General features: G+C 34.5%; 3 protein-coding genes and 1 long non-coding RNA gene across 4 annotated transcripts in view; 2 read left to right on the top strand and 2 right to left on the bottom strand.

Moving 5' to 3' along the window:
* Positions 1–10,753, bottom strand: part of LOC101895356 (UTP--glucose-1-phosphate uridylyltransferase) — a 42,272-nt gene extending 31,519 nt beyond the window's left edge. The window contains exon 1 of the mRNA XM_059125904.1: positions 10,571–10,753. Coding sequence (XP_058981887.1) covers positions 10,571–10,597 — 27 coding nt within the window. The 5' untranslated portion in view covers positions 10,598–10,753. The remainder of the gene's footprint in view (positions 1–10,570) is intronic.
* LOC109611791 (uncharacterized) lies at positions 1,932–5,111 on the bottom strand. The gene is made up of 2 exons (XR_002194108.2): positions 2,529–5,111; positions 1,932–2,473 (listed from the first exon to the last, which is right to left on the bottom strand). It is a non-coding gene; the product is annotated as an uncharacterized LOC109611791 (long non-coding RNA).
* Positions 10,754–11,106: 353 nt separating the features above from the next.
* LOC101895184 (small VCP/p97-interacting protein) lies at positions 11,107–12,163 on the top strand. The gene is made up of 3 exons (XM_005178449.4): positions 11,107–11,266; positions 11,327–11,494; positions 11,675–12,163. The coding sequence occupies exons 1-3, from the start codon at positions 11,201–11,203 to the stop codon at positions 11,687–11,689; spliced, it is 249 nt and encodes an 82-aa protein (XP_005178506.1). The 5' UTR covers positions 11,107–11,200; the 3' UTR covers positions 11,690–12,163.
* Positions 12,164–14,582: 2,419 nt separating this feature from the next.
* Positions 14,583–15,829, top strand: LOC101895017 (uncharacterized). Its single transcript, XM_005178448.4, has 3 exons — positions 14,583–14,978; positions 15,033–15,229; positions 15,292–15,829. The coding sequence occupies exons 1-3, from the start codon at positions 14,697–14,699 to the stop codon at positions 15,716–15,718; spliced, it is 906 nt and encodes a 301-aa protein (XP_005178505.1). The 5' UTR covers positions 14,583–14,696; the 3' UTR covers positions 15,719–15,829.
* The last annotated feature ends 538 nt before the right edge of the window (positions 15,830–16,367 follow it).

The following is a 16,367-nucleotide window of genomic DNA, read 5'->3' on the forward strand; positions in this document are numbered from 1 at the left end:
CTTTAAATGCGAAATTTCCGATGAACATTGTACCTAAAATCATTAAAATAACGAATATAGGGAGGTACCGTTATATGGGGAATATACGATATGTTGGACTTATGTATATATAAAAATACTCTTTCAGAGGGTCAAGTATTCAGAAGGAATTCCTTGTGTGGACTTTCAGACAATTCCATTAAAAATTGTGAATAAAATCATCAAACTAGCGAATATCGGGGCGTTATATGGGACCTATATAGACAATACTCTTCCAGGTGATAAATTACTCAAAAGAAACTCCTTGTGTGAATTTTCCCGAATTCTTTTTTAGATTGGCAATTTTATGTTCTCGCAATTATGTGACACTCGTAGGCACGCGGGTCTGCATTATCCTCGCCCTGATATCGATACATCTCGGACCACCATAATCCCCTCACAGTTTGTCAGAACCGTATGCTCCGTATATATATACAGGGTTAGATTAAAAAACTGCAACCAACTTCAGACTGCTGTCTTTTCAAAGCCACTCATCCGGCAGCTGTTAAAATTATTCCAGTGACAGCTCATTACATTGTTTACATGCGCACAAAAGCATTTTGGTGAGAATTTTTCAGAAGAAAAGTTATTCGTGATGGGATACAAGCGTCATAGTGTGATTTCTTTATATTTGGCTGGAAAACCACAAGTTGCTATCGTTAGAGCACTCCAGCATTTAAATGTGAATAAATCTTTTGTGTCTCGTACCATCGCTCGTTACCGTGATACTAGTAGCGTAGCTCAACGTCAAGGATGTGGACGGAAAAAAACATCAACATCAGCAGAAATTGTTCGAAAGACAAAGTAGCGACTTGATCGAAACCCGCTTCGCAGTGGCCGAAAAATGTCTCCTGAGCTAAACATATCGCAATATTCCATTCGGCAAATATTAAAAAATGAGCTTAGGATGGCTTTTAATGGCTCCCAAAAAGTGCAAGAACTTACACCGCAACAGAAAAAAAAGTCTCAAAAGTGCTAAAGAGTGGCTTCGCTTGGTCGAAAGTGGTGAACATATCGCAAAATGTGCACCTTCGGTTGACAATCAGAACTCAAGCGCCGGCCATGGCGATGCCATAAACCATAACAGCCGATGGTCGCCCTCCGCTCGTATTAATCGACCGTGGCATAAATTCCGAATATTATCGCAAATATATTCTGCAGGGTGTATTAAAGCCTTGGCCACGCAAACATTTTGGCCGCAGACCTTGGACATTCCAACAGCACACAGCAACATCGCCACCCAAGAATAGTTACAAAGTGAGGTTCCTCGCTTCATTTCCGGCGCACCAAAATCTCTGGATACCAATCCGTTGGACTATTGTGTCTGGAGTATTTTGTAGAAAGCAAGGTAGGCACTAAAAAATACCAAAGTGTCGCTCACCACAAGCAAGCGCTTCGCCGGGAATGGACCAAAATACTGCAGAGCAACATTCAGGCAACGTGTGGCGGTTTCATTGGCCGTTTGAGGCCATAATTCGTGCCAAAGGGGACCAATTCGAACAAATCTAAACTTATTCTAAAATTTGATGCTATTTTTGAAATTTTTTGATTTCATTCAATAAAATTTAAAAATTATGGCGTTTGAATTTGAAGCATTTTTTATCTCACCCTGTATATCATTTGATACGGCCAAAACGTGCCTTATCGAAATAACATGCGATACAAGTCAGCGATTCAATTGAAACATGGTATGTCTTGGTATTTCCTCAACAAGAGATCGGTTGTGAAAAATTTTCTGCCCACTCCTTTTGCTGAGGGTATACATCCGTCGACTAAAATCGCCTGATAATTTTTAAATTGTTTAATTTCCCCTTTCTTAGAAATTTTGCTTAGATTAGTCACTCGTCTCCATCATATTCTTATTCTTGTAGATCCTAGAAGCAACCTTGAATTATGGGAGTAACCCGAAAATATATGCGAGTTTAGAGCCACCTAAACCTTGCAAAATTTATTATTCTTTGTAGCAGACCAAATTCCAATCACATATCATATCATGGCCTTCATTGACTTCTTGAGCAGCACCATACACTGTATATAGCCCCCAGCCAGATGGTTTCTTATCATAATAACTTAAAAAAGAAATGGCAAAATCTGCAAAAGCCAATGACGATAAAATGTATGTCCCAGCAGATGTACGGATATGAATGACGATCTTAAAAGTTGTCTACATTTCAGAGTAAACAAATGTAGCACATTTGACAGATTTATAACCACGACGATATGTTTAGATTTTTGCCTTCGTCACAGCATCACAGAGCGTCACATTTTTTTATGAAAAAGAAAAAATAAACGAATTTTCACTGAGTCATCAAGTATTGGATCCCGATGTATACGAAATCTTCTATATATATGAACAAGTAGTGAAATAACTGACGGACTGAGAATCAACTCCCAAATGAAACGGCTGAAGCTAGAATCTTGAAATTTTGCACGAGGGCCAATCTTGGTGCTAAGGCTGGATTTTTAGAAATACAGAATAAAATTTAGAACGAGAGTCACATTGAGCTCACCGTTGGTTTCGAGGGTTTACATATGGAGACGTTGAAATTATTTTGGACAGAATAGCAGGATCTTATAATAAGACTATGTGAGATTTCCAAACTAGCGATCTTCGTTGATTTGCTATTATGTTGCTTTGAATATATCAGCCAACTTCAATTCGAAAAACGAAATCGATCCAAAAAAAACGACAATTATGACATTTTAGATAAGAATATAAAATATTCGAAAACACACAATTTCTTGAGGAAATTTTCCACAATTTCCACTGACATTGTTTTCATTGTTATTTTTTTTCAAAATTCAAGTAGATAGGGAATTAGTGGCTTTATGGAATTATTACAACTGATTGCGAACACATATAGCTGTGGATAGATCACGCTCTTATCAAAAGCGCCTTGGAAAAATGCAACTCTTAACAATAGTCTTTATTTTGAACTTGAAAATACATTCCTATTAACCCACCAACCTGAATTAGACAATCAGAACAAATGCGACCACATAATCATGGATGGGATAAAAACAACGTATCAGCAGGTCTCCGAGTGGAGCGGTTAGGTCAGGATTCGTAGTTGCCTTAGGAGTGCTTTAACCTAACCTAAGCGATCCATGGAGTCAAAGTCATTTTTTTGTTTTTAATGGGATCAGATAAGTATTTTGTATTTTTAGTTTTTCAAAAACGGATCAGTTGATCATTGGCCCTTCATGGAACCCAACAGTACACTTTCGTTTAAAGAAGGAAATTAAGTATATTCAGCCAAATAAGAATCGAAGCCTGAGATAACTAGCAGAACAAATACAGGGTGAGATAAAAAAATACAACAAAGTCAAACGCCATAATTTTTACATTTTTTAAATTTTATGGAATGAAAGCAAAAAAGTCGGAAATAGCATCAAATTTTAGAATAAGTTTAGATTTGTTCGAATTGGTCACCTTTGGCACGAATTATGGCCTTCAAACGGCCAATGAAACCGTCACACGCTGCCCGAATGTTGCTCTGCGGTATTTCGGCCCATTCCCGGCGAAGCGCTTGCTTGAGGCGATCGACATTTTGGTATTTTTAGTGGCAACCTTGCTTTCCAAAATACTCCAGACACAATAGTCCAACGGATTAGTAACCGGAGATTTTGGTGGCCATTGTGCGCTGGAAATGAAGCGAAGAACCTTATTTTGTAACCATTTTTGGGTGGCGCGTTCTGAGTCCTGTTAGAATGTCCAAGTTCTGCGGCCAAAATGGCTTTAATACACCCTCCAGAATATTTTCCCGATAAAATTCGGCATTTATTCTGATGCCACGGTCGATTAGTACGAGCGGAGAGCGACCATCGGCTGTTATGGTGACCCACACCTTCACCGTGTGCACCGAATGTGCACATTTTCAGCTGACCTTTTTGGCAAGTAAACACGATCATTTTATTTGTTTACAAACTGCTGGACAACGAATGTTTTCTCATCGGAGAAAACCAAATTCGGCAGTTCACCACTTTTGGCCAAGCGAAGCAACTCTTTTAGCTCTTTTGAGTCTATTTTCTTTCTGTTGCGGTGTAAGTTCTTGCACTTTTTTGGAATTTCAATGGCTTTATCCCGAGCTCATTTTTCAATATTTGCCTAATGGAATATTGCGACATTTCCAGCTCACGAGCTATTTTTCGGTCACTGCAGCGGGTTTCGATCAAATAGCTTCTTTACTTTTCGAACCATTTCTGCCAATGTTGCTGTTTTCTTCCTTCCACTTCCTTGACGTCGGACTACGCTACCGGTAACACGGTAACGAGCGATGGTACGAGACACAAAAGATTTATTCACATTCAAATGCTGGAGTGCTCTAACAATGGCCACTTGGGGTTTTCCAGCCAAATATAAAGAAATCACACTATCACGCTTGAATTCCATCACGAATAACATTTTCTTCTGGAAAATTCTCACCAAATAGCCTTTGTACGCTTGTAAACAAAATAATGACCTGTCACTGGAATAATTTTAACAGCTGCCGAACAGCTGACTTAGAAATGGCAGTATTCTGAAGTTGATTGTAGTTTTTCATCTCACCCCGTTTATATACCTGCAACAACAAAGTCTCAGGATGGAATTCAATGGGTTAACTAACTTGTCTTTCCAAATTGCGTCTTACGAATCAAGTGTCTTATCATTTGATAGTGAAATAAAAAAAAAAAACAATACAACCCCATTTTATTTGTTTACACATTAAATCCCCAGCGATTTAGAACACCTTTCTCAACCTTAAGTGATAATTTTTACAAAACAAATAATGGGCCATTGCACAAAATAATGCACAATTTTTTATTGTGAGTGGGCAGAGGAGGGAATTAATAAAATAAAAAAATGCTGCGCTTTTTATATTTACAACAGCGAGGGAACAGCAATTTGTAGCGTGACGAGTAATACAATCACATCAATCTGTCCGAACGAAAAAAAAAATAATGTTTTGAAAATGTATTATCTGATAGAGAAATGAAAATAAGGGCCATACAAAAGCAAATCCCAATAATGACAGGTGATATAATCAGTGCTCGTTGAGAAGACCACTCGATAGATTACAAATGAGTTGCATTTTTTGTGGGATTATTATTTTTCAAAGTGCCCTCTACAATGTGTAGAGGTGGCAGCGGTAAATAACGCCATATAAGAACCTATGTGGGATTAATCTTATTGATAATATTGGGGATAAATTATTATTAACAATATTAATATCACTACGCTTAATATTATTTGAGTAATATAATATAATATAATGTCACCAATCCATAAACAGAACCAAACTGTGACTTTTTCTGGATACATAAGTAGCTTTTGGAATGCTTCTGCCTAGAGCTTTTGGAATACACAATTCTGCTTATTTACGTATCCATTAAGCCAAAAAAATTAGTTTCGTCGTTAAACACAATTTTTCAATAAAAAAGTAAAAAAGCTGTAAGTTCGACCGGGCCAAACTTTGACCACCCTTCCCCATTTGGAAGGAATTTGCCAATTTTCAAAAAAAAAACCGTTAAAAATTCTGTAAAAAATCTAAAAAATACCGAATGTAGTAGCTATATTAGGGTCTATACGAAGACGTGGACCTGCACTGACAATTTTCTGTCATAGGCTGTAATATCCATTACGAACTTCAAATACCAAATTTGAAACAATTCCGAAAAATAATGTTGCTAAAATCATCAAAATACCGAATATCAGGAGGTACCATTATATGGGGGCAAAACGTGAACCTACATGACCCATTTTCAATACCAAATGTCCTGCAGACATAATATACATTTGACTAACATTTTATTAACCTACTTCATTTCGTTCGGAAGCTGGAGTGATTTTCACAGACGATCGAAATCGACCTAGAATTTTATGATCAAGAATATATATTCATATTTAGAGGTGTTACAAACGGATTGACAAACTTAATATATTTAGAGGTGTTACAAACGGATTGACAAACTTAATACCACCATAGTATGGAGGGTATAAATTTCTAAACATTTGCCTAATTTTCTTAACAAATCTACTTTCAAGGTTTTATATATACAACTCGTTAAGAATAATAGAAAAATGTTTACATTTTTTCCAAAAAGTTTTCAAAAGCTTTTATTTTGAGGTTTACGAATTTTTCAAAACTATTTTAACGTCTCCATGTGTAAACCCTAGATACCAACAGTGACTTAAATATCAAATTTAACCAGTAAAGAAAGTCTTAAAGTCGGGCGGGGCCGACTTTATGATACCCTACACCACTTTGCTAATTTAGTAGAGCTCCACATAACAATTAAAAGTTTTTATGGGAGAATTCAATCATACACGCTATGATTATAATTATAAATTAAAGTTCAAAGGACTAAACATGCCGAAGCATTTGTATCTTTTAAATTCGGACTTGTATTGACCATTTGGTGCACAATTAATTTGAAATCGGATAAATATATATATGGGAGCTATATCCAAATCTGAACCAATCTCGATAAAATTTGGCAAAGATATTTCTGAGCTGTATTTGATACATTTCCCTGAATATCGTTGTTACGGAGTGCATATTACGGTTGTGGGTAACAAATATAACAAATCGGATGAATAATATATATGGAGGCTATAGCTATATCTGAACCGATCTTCACCAAATTTGACATACTAGCTTCTAGACTCAATTCGGTCGTATGTGCCAAATTCCATCCCATTTGGACAAATATTAGACGTTTGGTGCACAATAAAAGGTAAATCGGTCGAAGTTATATGGGAGCTATATCCAAATCTGAACCGATCTCGATAAAATTTTGCAAATGTATTTCTGAGCTGTATTTGATATATTTCCCTAAATATTGTTGTTGCAGAGTGCATATTACGGCTGCGGAGGACAAAAATAACAAATCGGATGAACAATATATATGGGAGCTATAGCTATATCTGAACCGATTTCGATCAAATTTGGCATACATATTTTCAGGCCTAATTTGGTTGTATGTGCAAAATTCCATACAATTCGGGCTGATATTACACGTTTGGTGCACAATAAAAGGCAAATCGGACGAAAATATATATGGGAGCTATATATAAACTTTGACCGATTATCTCCAATTTCAATAGGGTTCGTCCTTGGGCCAAACAAATGATCTGTGCAAAATTTCATCTGGATCGGGCAATAAATGCGACCTGTACTTTGTTTCCAAAAATACATGGACATGGACATGATACAATACCAAATTTAGTGCAAGCTATTACTTTTCAGAGAACTATAGTAAACCCTCTTCCAAAGTTCAATTCCAGATACTAACAGAAACGTCAATATCAAATTTGAGGATCTACAGATTGAGCTCTAGAGTTGAAATTTCCAGCTAAGTAATTTTCGTACAAATATGGGACGCATTCAGTTATTTAAATATCAAATTTCAGAATTTTCAGATTTCAACCACAATCTGTTCACCCAATTCCAAATTGTACCAAACACAGTACAAACCTACCACCAACAGGGACCCCAAACATTTTTTTCAAAATGTTAGCTTCATTTCAGTAACATTTAGTACAGTTCGCACACTTGGAACACATTTCCAAAACCTGAAAGTTTGAATATGCAAAAATCCTTTGGTACATCTATCCTACACTCCATCAGTGACTCTCATTCCAAATTACAGCATTCAAATTTTAGAACATTTTAGAACTTTTCGTACCCTTTTTAACACGCCTACGCACCAAGACTGACCCTCGTGCAAAATTTCAAGATTCTGTTTTCAGCCGTTTTGTCTGGGTGTTGATTCTCAGTCAGTCAGTTACTTCACTACTCTTTTACATATACAGATTGGAGAAATGGTCTCCCGAGAAAAATTCTTTCCCTTTCCGGGTCAGAATTCAGAGCGGATATTCATGATTGTTCTGAATATCTGAATAATACATGTTTTCTCAATTGTAAATATTGTGCCATATAATTGTTAATTTAAGTGTTAGTACCTCATTTAGTTTGGTCCTTAAACTACCGAAAAATTGATTAAATTCCCAAAAAACATAAGCACATTCATAGATGTCAATAATTTCCGTTAATATGTTGCATTTTTTCTTAACATGATAATTTCGAACACAATAATTTTTCAAACGTTAGAATTCTAGCAATTCATAATGGAAAAATTAGTGAGATATTTAAATTTGATGAGGTAAAATTAATAAAACCAAATTTGTGTGTTCAAGAAACCAACATTTGCATTATTGAAGATTTCCAATTATCAAAAAACAAAAACGAATTGTCATCATCAAAAGCAAAACGTGTTGTTTAAATATACCGAAAATACGCTGGTCATTGTTTACTTATTGTAAATTAATATATGTATATACATTTGTATTTACGTGCATTTTGAAAACGTCTTTATCTCTTTTTTTCATTAGTTAATGAAACTGCCACTAGTTTGTTTACAATCCATTAGGGCAGTGTTCTGGAGGTTGGGTCTGTCAAGTCATTGTTAACAAACAAAATTTTAAGATTTAAATGACAAATGATTTAACACTTTTTATACTATGTTCGATAACATGCAAGAATATTGGAGGTATTAATCTAGTATCCACAGTCTATGTCAGTTGGTGGGGTGTATTGTGAAGAAATAAGTTATATGTACATATACAGTAAACTATTTTATTAAATAATGCCATTTGGAAGTATATTGAAGTTAGCCATTCCACCCATTAGATTTCAACGTTCTATTAAAACTACAACTACATAAATCTAAATGGATTTGACCATTTATTTAAAATATCATAATCTTTTTATTCATGGAAATTTTTTTGCGAAGACCGGACAAATTTTTTGGAAATCAGTGGGTGAATGACTTGTTTGCGACTCTTCTGATAAGCAATGCTTTAAATGGAATACAGTTAACTTCACAGGAGGGCTTCTGAAATTGGATTGATTCATTCCTGTCTTCACAACCGGATTATTTTCTTTGGTACGGATTCTCTTCTTTGGCACGGATTACTTTCTTTGGCACGGAATCTATAGGCTAACCGAAAATTTGAGAATTAAAATTTAAAGGAGTAAAATAATATCAGTCAGCCTTATACCCCCAGCCTTGAGTTATGATTTTTCAAACTGTTGACTTTATGGGGGAGGTTCCGAAGCAGTTGGGCAATATTGACCAATTCATATCTAACCAAAGACTCATATAAATATTACAACGTGCCAGATTTGGACAATATCGACTACTTCCTATGCTTTATATGAGAATTTTTGGAAAATGTGGAAATATGCGCGAGGATAATAATGGACCGAAGTATTCCATTTTCATACTTCATCTAATACAGGTAAAAGTATTTTATTTGCAAATTTTGATGGAAATCGAACTTTTATATCCAATTTTATGCGAAATCATAAATACTGATAAATTATATATTTATGTCAGATTTCTGGTTAAGAGAAATATGTACATATAGCAAGTTGTAAAAAACCGCCGACTTGTTTCGCAAGTTATGATAGATATAAGTATTGAAAATTGTGGGTGAGGTGCCAGAATGGGTTGGCAGATATAAATGATCCTGTGTTAGAGAGTTGCGTGCTTATTTCGCTTTCTTTGAGCGTTTTGAATTTCAAAATCTTAAACTCCGTGGGGGAGGTACCAGAGATGTACCAAGTATGAATGGAATCGCACGTTATTTTCGCGTTTTATACTTCATGGATATTCAAAATTTTGACGCTTTGTGGGAGTGAAGGAGTGAACCGATATGTTCAGTCTTCACACCAGACAGTGGGTTAATAAAAATATTCTGATGTGTGTAATTTAATTTTCTTTCTATGTAGAAAATATTTTTTTTGAAAATTTCGACCTTTTGTGGGGGAGGTTTCGAAATGCTTTTCGGGATACGTTAATGTGTGAATATAGTTAATTAGGTATTAGATCCCGACCAAATTAAATCCTATTTTAATAATCACCATGGAGAACATTTCTAAATTTAACAAGTTAAGCGCCACTCTAAAAATATTTGCTTGCTTTATATTGATTTGATGGATCCACGCGGCTCTGTTATAAAAATAAAAAATAACAAAATATATTATTTCTCTAATAATGATGCAATAATGACCAATTATTTTTGTTTTTTTGCTCAATCAAACCCCAATGTAATTAATTGTTATTAAAATGTATAAAAGAATCCATTTATAAACTTTCAGCAGAGTTCTACAAAATATGACCTAAGATGCAGGCATGACAGAGAGTTCCAAGATCACGTATTCATCTTTAACGGGGGGATAAACACAAGACGATTTGTCGGCCAACCCTCATCCATTGACAACTATTTACCATTAAGGTCACATGAAGGTGAATGCACACAGCGGGCACACAAACAAACAATTCACAAAAGTTGCCGCTAGCCATTCATTCGTTCTCGAAGAACAAACATCACCCTATCAGTTATGAAATTATTAATAAACTTGAACTATTCAAATCAATGACATTGGATCTTTGCATAACATTATTATTATTATTCAAAAGAAAGTCTGATACTCCAACGAGTTCCAATAAGAATTATTCTTGTTTGATAGCTGGCTTGATGTTTTTTTTTATCGTTTTCACATACCTTTCCTTCAGCTGGCACATTTAACATTCTGGTGGCAATTTTGTTTTATTTACTTTGAATGCTTTGAATTGATAAAGAAATTTTAATGGATACACTTCGAGTTGCTTTACCACCGTTCCGTTCTAATCTCTCACTTTGCCGAAAAACACTAAATACGCTAATCAAGAACTCAACCAAAAAACAAACCTCCCAAAAAAAATAGCCGCCAACTGAATGTGAAGAATGAATTTGGGGAACAAAACAAAACAAATAATTTAACAACAAAGAGAAGAGCCAGTATTTTCCCACCATTATCGATAGCGTTGCCATGCTGTTAACAAAACATGCATTCTCGATTTATTCAATTTAATAGAGAAACACAAGTAAATATTAAAACTACTATTAAAATCATGAAATATTTTCAACAATAGAAACATAAATTAAAACAAAACAACGTAATTATACGTAAATCTGTTTAAAAATCGTGTTTTCACTTTTCGATAAATCTATTTATCGACTACACCAAAAATCGCTATAGTGATCCCATCCCAATAAGAAAATAATAACAGAAAACAAATAAATAATGAGTCAACGTAATTACTGTTAACTTTTGCCTTGTGATTAAACGAAAGAATTCCGACGCATTAAACAATGGGTGGCTTGTGTTCATCATGCTTTGGCAGCTCCGCGGAAGAATCCAATTTAATGCCATCGCCAGTAAGTAGCACATACATAAAACTGTAAACACCCAAATACATGGTTATATCTGAATCCTAGGAAACTAGGCGAAAGCAACAATTGGAAGCCGCAGAAAGGCGTCGCATAGAGAATGAGTCCAGAGGTATAAAAGATCCGGAGCGTGTAAAGAGGCAGCAAATGCGTAGCGAAGAGATACAAAGACGGGAAGAGGAAGCAGCACGTACCGGTGGCCAGCCCACATTGAGGGTATGTTTATTTTAACAAATTTATGGTTTGTTCCACAACTGCAAGAATGTGAATGTTTTTACTACGATTTCCCCTTTACGATATCGAAAAAATTGCAAAACAAGTAGATTCTTGCATTTACTGGAACAGAGCATTAATATTCCTCAAAAATACTCATTGGTATTCCAAATTTTCTTACAGTGGCAGCAGGATTAAATTTAAACAAATTCTAAAATCAACAAGTCTGATTAAAAGAAAAAATTCGTAGTGATTGCGGGCATTTAATTTCATTGTTTACAATCAATCCCCACACTACAAGATATCGTTAATACATATTTTTAAAAAGTTCGGAGAAGAACAATTCTAACGGGAAGATGATAGCCGGAGCCATTGACCCCGAGCTAATAATAATATTACTGATGGGAAACAAAGGAACATTAACCAAAAAACTCATATATACCTATCAAGATTTCCACTCGTACACACTACATATATCCGTATTCAAGTATCTGAAGCCATACAAGTGAATATCTTTATTACACCAAGTTCACTCTTTCTATTATTTTTGTTGTTGTTTTTCATTTTTTGTTGCACATATATAAATAAGCTTTCACCAAAAATCATATTTATATATACAATTATATATATATTACAAATAAATTTGTACTTTTCAATATTCTTTAAAATATACGCAATCTTAAGTTATTTCGTTTAAAATATCACGGTTTTGGCTTACCATATCTGTGTGTTCGCTTCGCTATCTATACAATTGACTGTTATTAATGCAAACTTTAACCCTTAAACGGCAAAACCATTAATAGAAGTGCCAGTATGTGCATAGATACTATAGGCACAGGTGTATGTTCAACATGGGCCATTAGTTGAGGATAAAAGCTAATATGGTTCTGCAAAATGACTTAGATTGTGGTGAAAATGCAACTTTTTTAAACCCACAAAACATTACTGAACAAATTGTTTAAGTAAAGTTTTTCGCAAGGCCTATAAAAAGTCGGACATGAAGACAACTTTTGACAATAAAAGTGTGTCTGGTTTGTAGCATCTGTTGCAAAATTTTTACAGGAAGTCGTCTGTCATGATCCAAGTATAATATCGCCCCTTCAAGCGCAGCTGATTACCAAACGATCTGTCAAACAAGTTTGGATTCGCTGCATACAAATGGGCTGCAAAATATCATTGGGCATTGGTCAAGGCAAACATTTCTATTTTTTCCTCGATCATGAAATTTGATCTGATTCGCTCGCAGGAATAACTTTAATTTGGGACATTAGGCGTATCTTTCTGCATTTGAAGTGAATTAAGGGCTAAATTCTTGCAGTTCCGGAACAGAGCAATGACATTCTTCCACCATGGCCAAAACCATGGCACAATTAATGAAGGTAAAACAAAGCTAGGCCCCATGGCTCTGTTATTATGCCATGCTAGGTCCTAAGTACATTTTTTTGGTGTCCCTATTCTGTTAAAACATATACACTTTGTATATGTGTCTGTATAGTTTTGAATTCAAAAGAAAATAATTTGAAATTATTTGAAATTTATGGTCTGTTCCAGAACTGCAGGAACGTTTTTAGAACGATAACCGATTTTCCCTTTATGGAATCGAAAAAATTGCAAAAATAGCATATTCTTGCAGGTTCATTAGATGGAAAAAATGGTCTGTTCCTGAACTACAAGAATGTAAAAGTTTTTACTACGATAACCATGGTAGAAGAATACAGGTATTTGCATCAACGCAGCTGCTGGACAATGAACTGTCAAACCAATTTTGAAATTGAAAATTTTGAATGAAAAATTATTCAAGTTTGTAAAAATCGTTGAAAAATGCATGTCATAACAACCTCCGATTGGTATAGTATAAAAAACTTATAAAAATTTACTTATTTTTAAAAATACATTCTATGACGTATTAATGTTTCATGACGATAACCGATTTTCCCTGCAGGTTCTGTAATAGAACAAAAATTTATTATTATATTATGAAACAACATTATCCTTCTATCTTAGATTCAATATTGTGGAGAAACCCCAATATTTCATTCATATTTTGTGGGTGTTCCCCAAAATTGTAGGTTTGTAAAAAAAGTAAAATAGAAAAACCAATTGTTTTGTCTGTTTAAAAATATATTTGACACTATAAGATCAAAGACCTAAAATGGTAAAGACTAGACAAAATGCATTCTGAGCAAATGGTTTGTGTTTATACTGTCTGGGTAACAGTTTATGGCAGGACCATGTTAATATAAAAAAATATATTTATAGAAAAAAATGACAAACTAAAGTTTGAAAAATCCAAAAATTGGGTTTCAAAATTCTATTCCATAGACTTTCCAAATTAATTGCATATTGCCTAAGCGGTTTAAATCGCATAACATTTCTAACTATGTTGTTACGATATCATAACAACAGAGGTATTTTCACAGGGTTGTCATATCTTGACTCTGTCTTGTCCCATCTTTATACTTCTATGTCTTTGATAAGATTTCGGTGCAGAGTTGCATTTCCTTGTTTCTTCGAAGTTGAAAAACCTATCTTATTGAGCCATGAGCAAAACGATGTAATAACGGCGCAACGGGTTTATAGCTCTGTTCCTTTACGTGCAAAAATCCTCCACTTATTACCTGAAATGTATTCATTTACGCTAAATAGCAGCACAATCCATAAGAGTATTGTGTTTATAATATTTTTTATCATTATCAATCTCTAAAAATTAAAATTTTTATGTGTAGATGCATTGTTACGAATCATACAATTTCCCTTTTATATCAACAACAATTTTCTACAATTGAAAAATATATCGATTAACGATAAAAAACACCATTGCACTAGGGATGAAACCCCTGTGACATACAAACAAGTGCATGACAGATTTTTCATTCAAGGTAAAGTTTTACATCCAAAGAGAATCAAGGTCGCTGTCATGTTTTGTGTTACGCATTGACAAATAAGTGCGTTCATCTATTATTCAGCATGTAATCTAAAATAATAGACTTTTTTTTCATTGTAAAAACGGCCCAAATCTATTTTGTACCTTCCAGCACAAAAACGTACCACAATACAAATTGTTCCATCTCTGATGAGCATTAATCACGAACACCGACTTATCTCTTGTTCTTTTTGATATTTTTAAGTTCGCTTCTTCTATTCTGGCTTTCTTTGTTTGTTTTGCTTTCTTTTCTTTTGTTTAAAACATATATTTTATGAAATTATGATAAAGTTTTTTGTTTTAATAAATCTACTACAACTTCTATCATCTATTGAATGTAAAGTTTACAAGAAAGGCCCGTTGTTGGACAACAATATAGAACAGAAGTGGAATGGATTGTGGTTCCCAAAACCACCAAATTACCATTATGACGTAGTAGCGGAAAAAGACAATGTGGCAGATAAAGATTCGTGGCAAGGTACTTGGTTTCCCCACGCGCCTGGGATTTCAGTTGATACCCATAGTTCAAAGGAAACTGATAGAGACACTTGCGATAATGGAAAGGTACGTCGAAAAATCGGAGATTTATAAGAGTCAAGTTATTTTTTTTTATTCTAGGAGAACTTGGACATAGACTTTGATCCAGATGACAAACGACACTCCTATAACTATCTGTGTTTGGGAAATCGTACGGAATTCGAACCAAATTTCAACACCACAACGGTTCTGATAGAACATTTTGTGCCTGTTGCATATCAACCTACAGCAAAATGTTTAAATGAAACAATTTCCTATGGTGAATCGTTGCCTACATTGTAAGCAATGTTTTATTTTCTAATGTCCAAGTATTGTTTTTAATATATCATTTCTTTGCTAGCGGTTCATATCGTCCATTGGCACCGAAATTCGGCAACTACAAATACTTACCACCTCAACGCTGGCTACGAAGTTTGTCCGATGGCGGCATTGTTATGTTATATCACCCATGTGCCTTTTCTGGTCAAATTAAACAATTGCAGAATATTTTACAGGGCTGCCTTTATCGACATATTATTACTCCCTCACAATTATTGACACCACAAAGGCCTTTAGCTTTACTGGCATGGGGTAAATGCCTACAAATGTCGGTTGTAGATGACAATACAGTGGTGAATTTTATTAAGGAAAACGCCAAACTGGGTTTAAGAGGTCAAAGGAATAAACTGACTATGGCAAACCCCCTATATGACGCAGGACTATTATCAGAGTCTCATTTAGTTACGGATGAACAAGATTCCGAAATATGTGGCTATAAAGATATGTGATCATGTTGTTAGTAATATATTTTTATATATGTATTTATGTATTTATCGATTGTTATTAGATTGTATTTGTGTAATTGAAATAAAACAGTTATACTGAAGTGCTACAACTTATTTTAAAACATTTTCTATGACTTTACGCATCGATAGGCATGTGTAAGAATTAGTTAACATTAAAATTGGATGCTAATGTTATATTAAAGGCTATTCCAAAACTTAGCTGATATAACCTTTTTCAACACCAAACATGGAAGAAGAATATTTGTCCACACACTTTGACTGAGAATTTAAGGCTGATGAAGAATGATGAATGAGAAGATGTATATGACTCCACAGAAATTATTAGTATACGATTTTAAATCGATTTAATAAAATTCGTCTGAGAGAAAAAAGACTTTATAAAAAAGTCAATATAGGTCCCCTAGTAATGGTCAAAACTAGTAGAATCTGGAATAGAAGAGGTATGTTAGTCATTTGTTAATGATTTTTTTTCATATCTATGTTAAGCATATTTACAGCATACTTTTAGGCGCGTCTCATAATTTTTAAACTATCCGTGAAGTTTTATGACTTATTTAACTATTTATTAAACTAATTGGGAAATTGTGCATACACAAATAACAGATGAAAAATAAACAGAAGACATTCAATT

The sequence above is a fragment of the Musca domestica genome, unplaced genomic scaffold, assembly GCF_030504385.1.
Source record: "Musca domestica strain aabys unplaced genomic scaffold, Musca_domestica.polishedcontigs.V.1.1 36, whole genome shotgun sequence".
NCBI lineage: Eukaryota > Metazoa > Arthropoda > Insecta > Diptera > Muscidae > Musca > Musca domestica.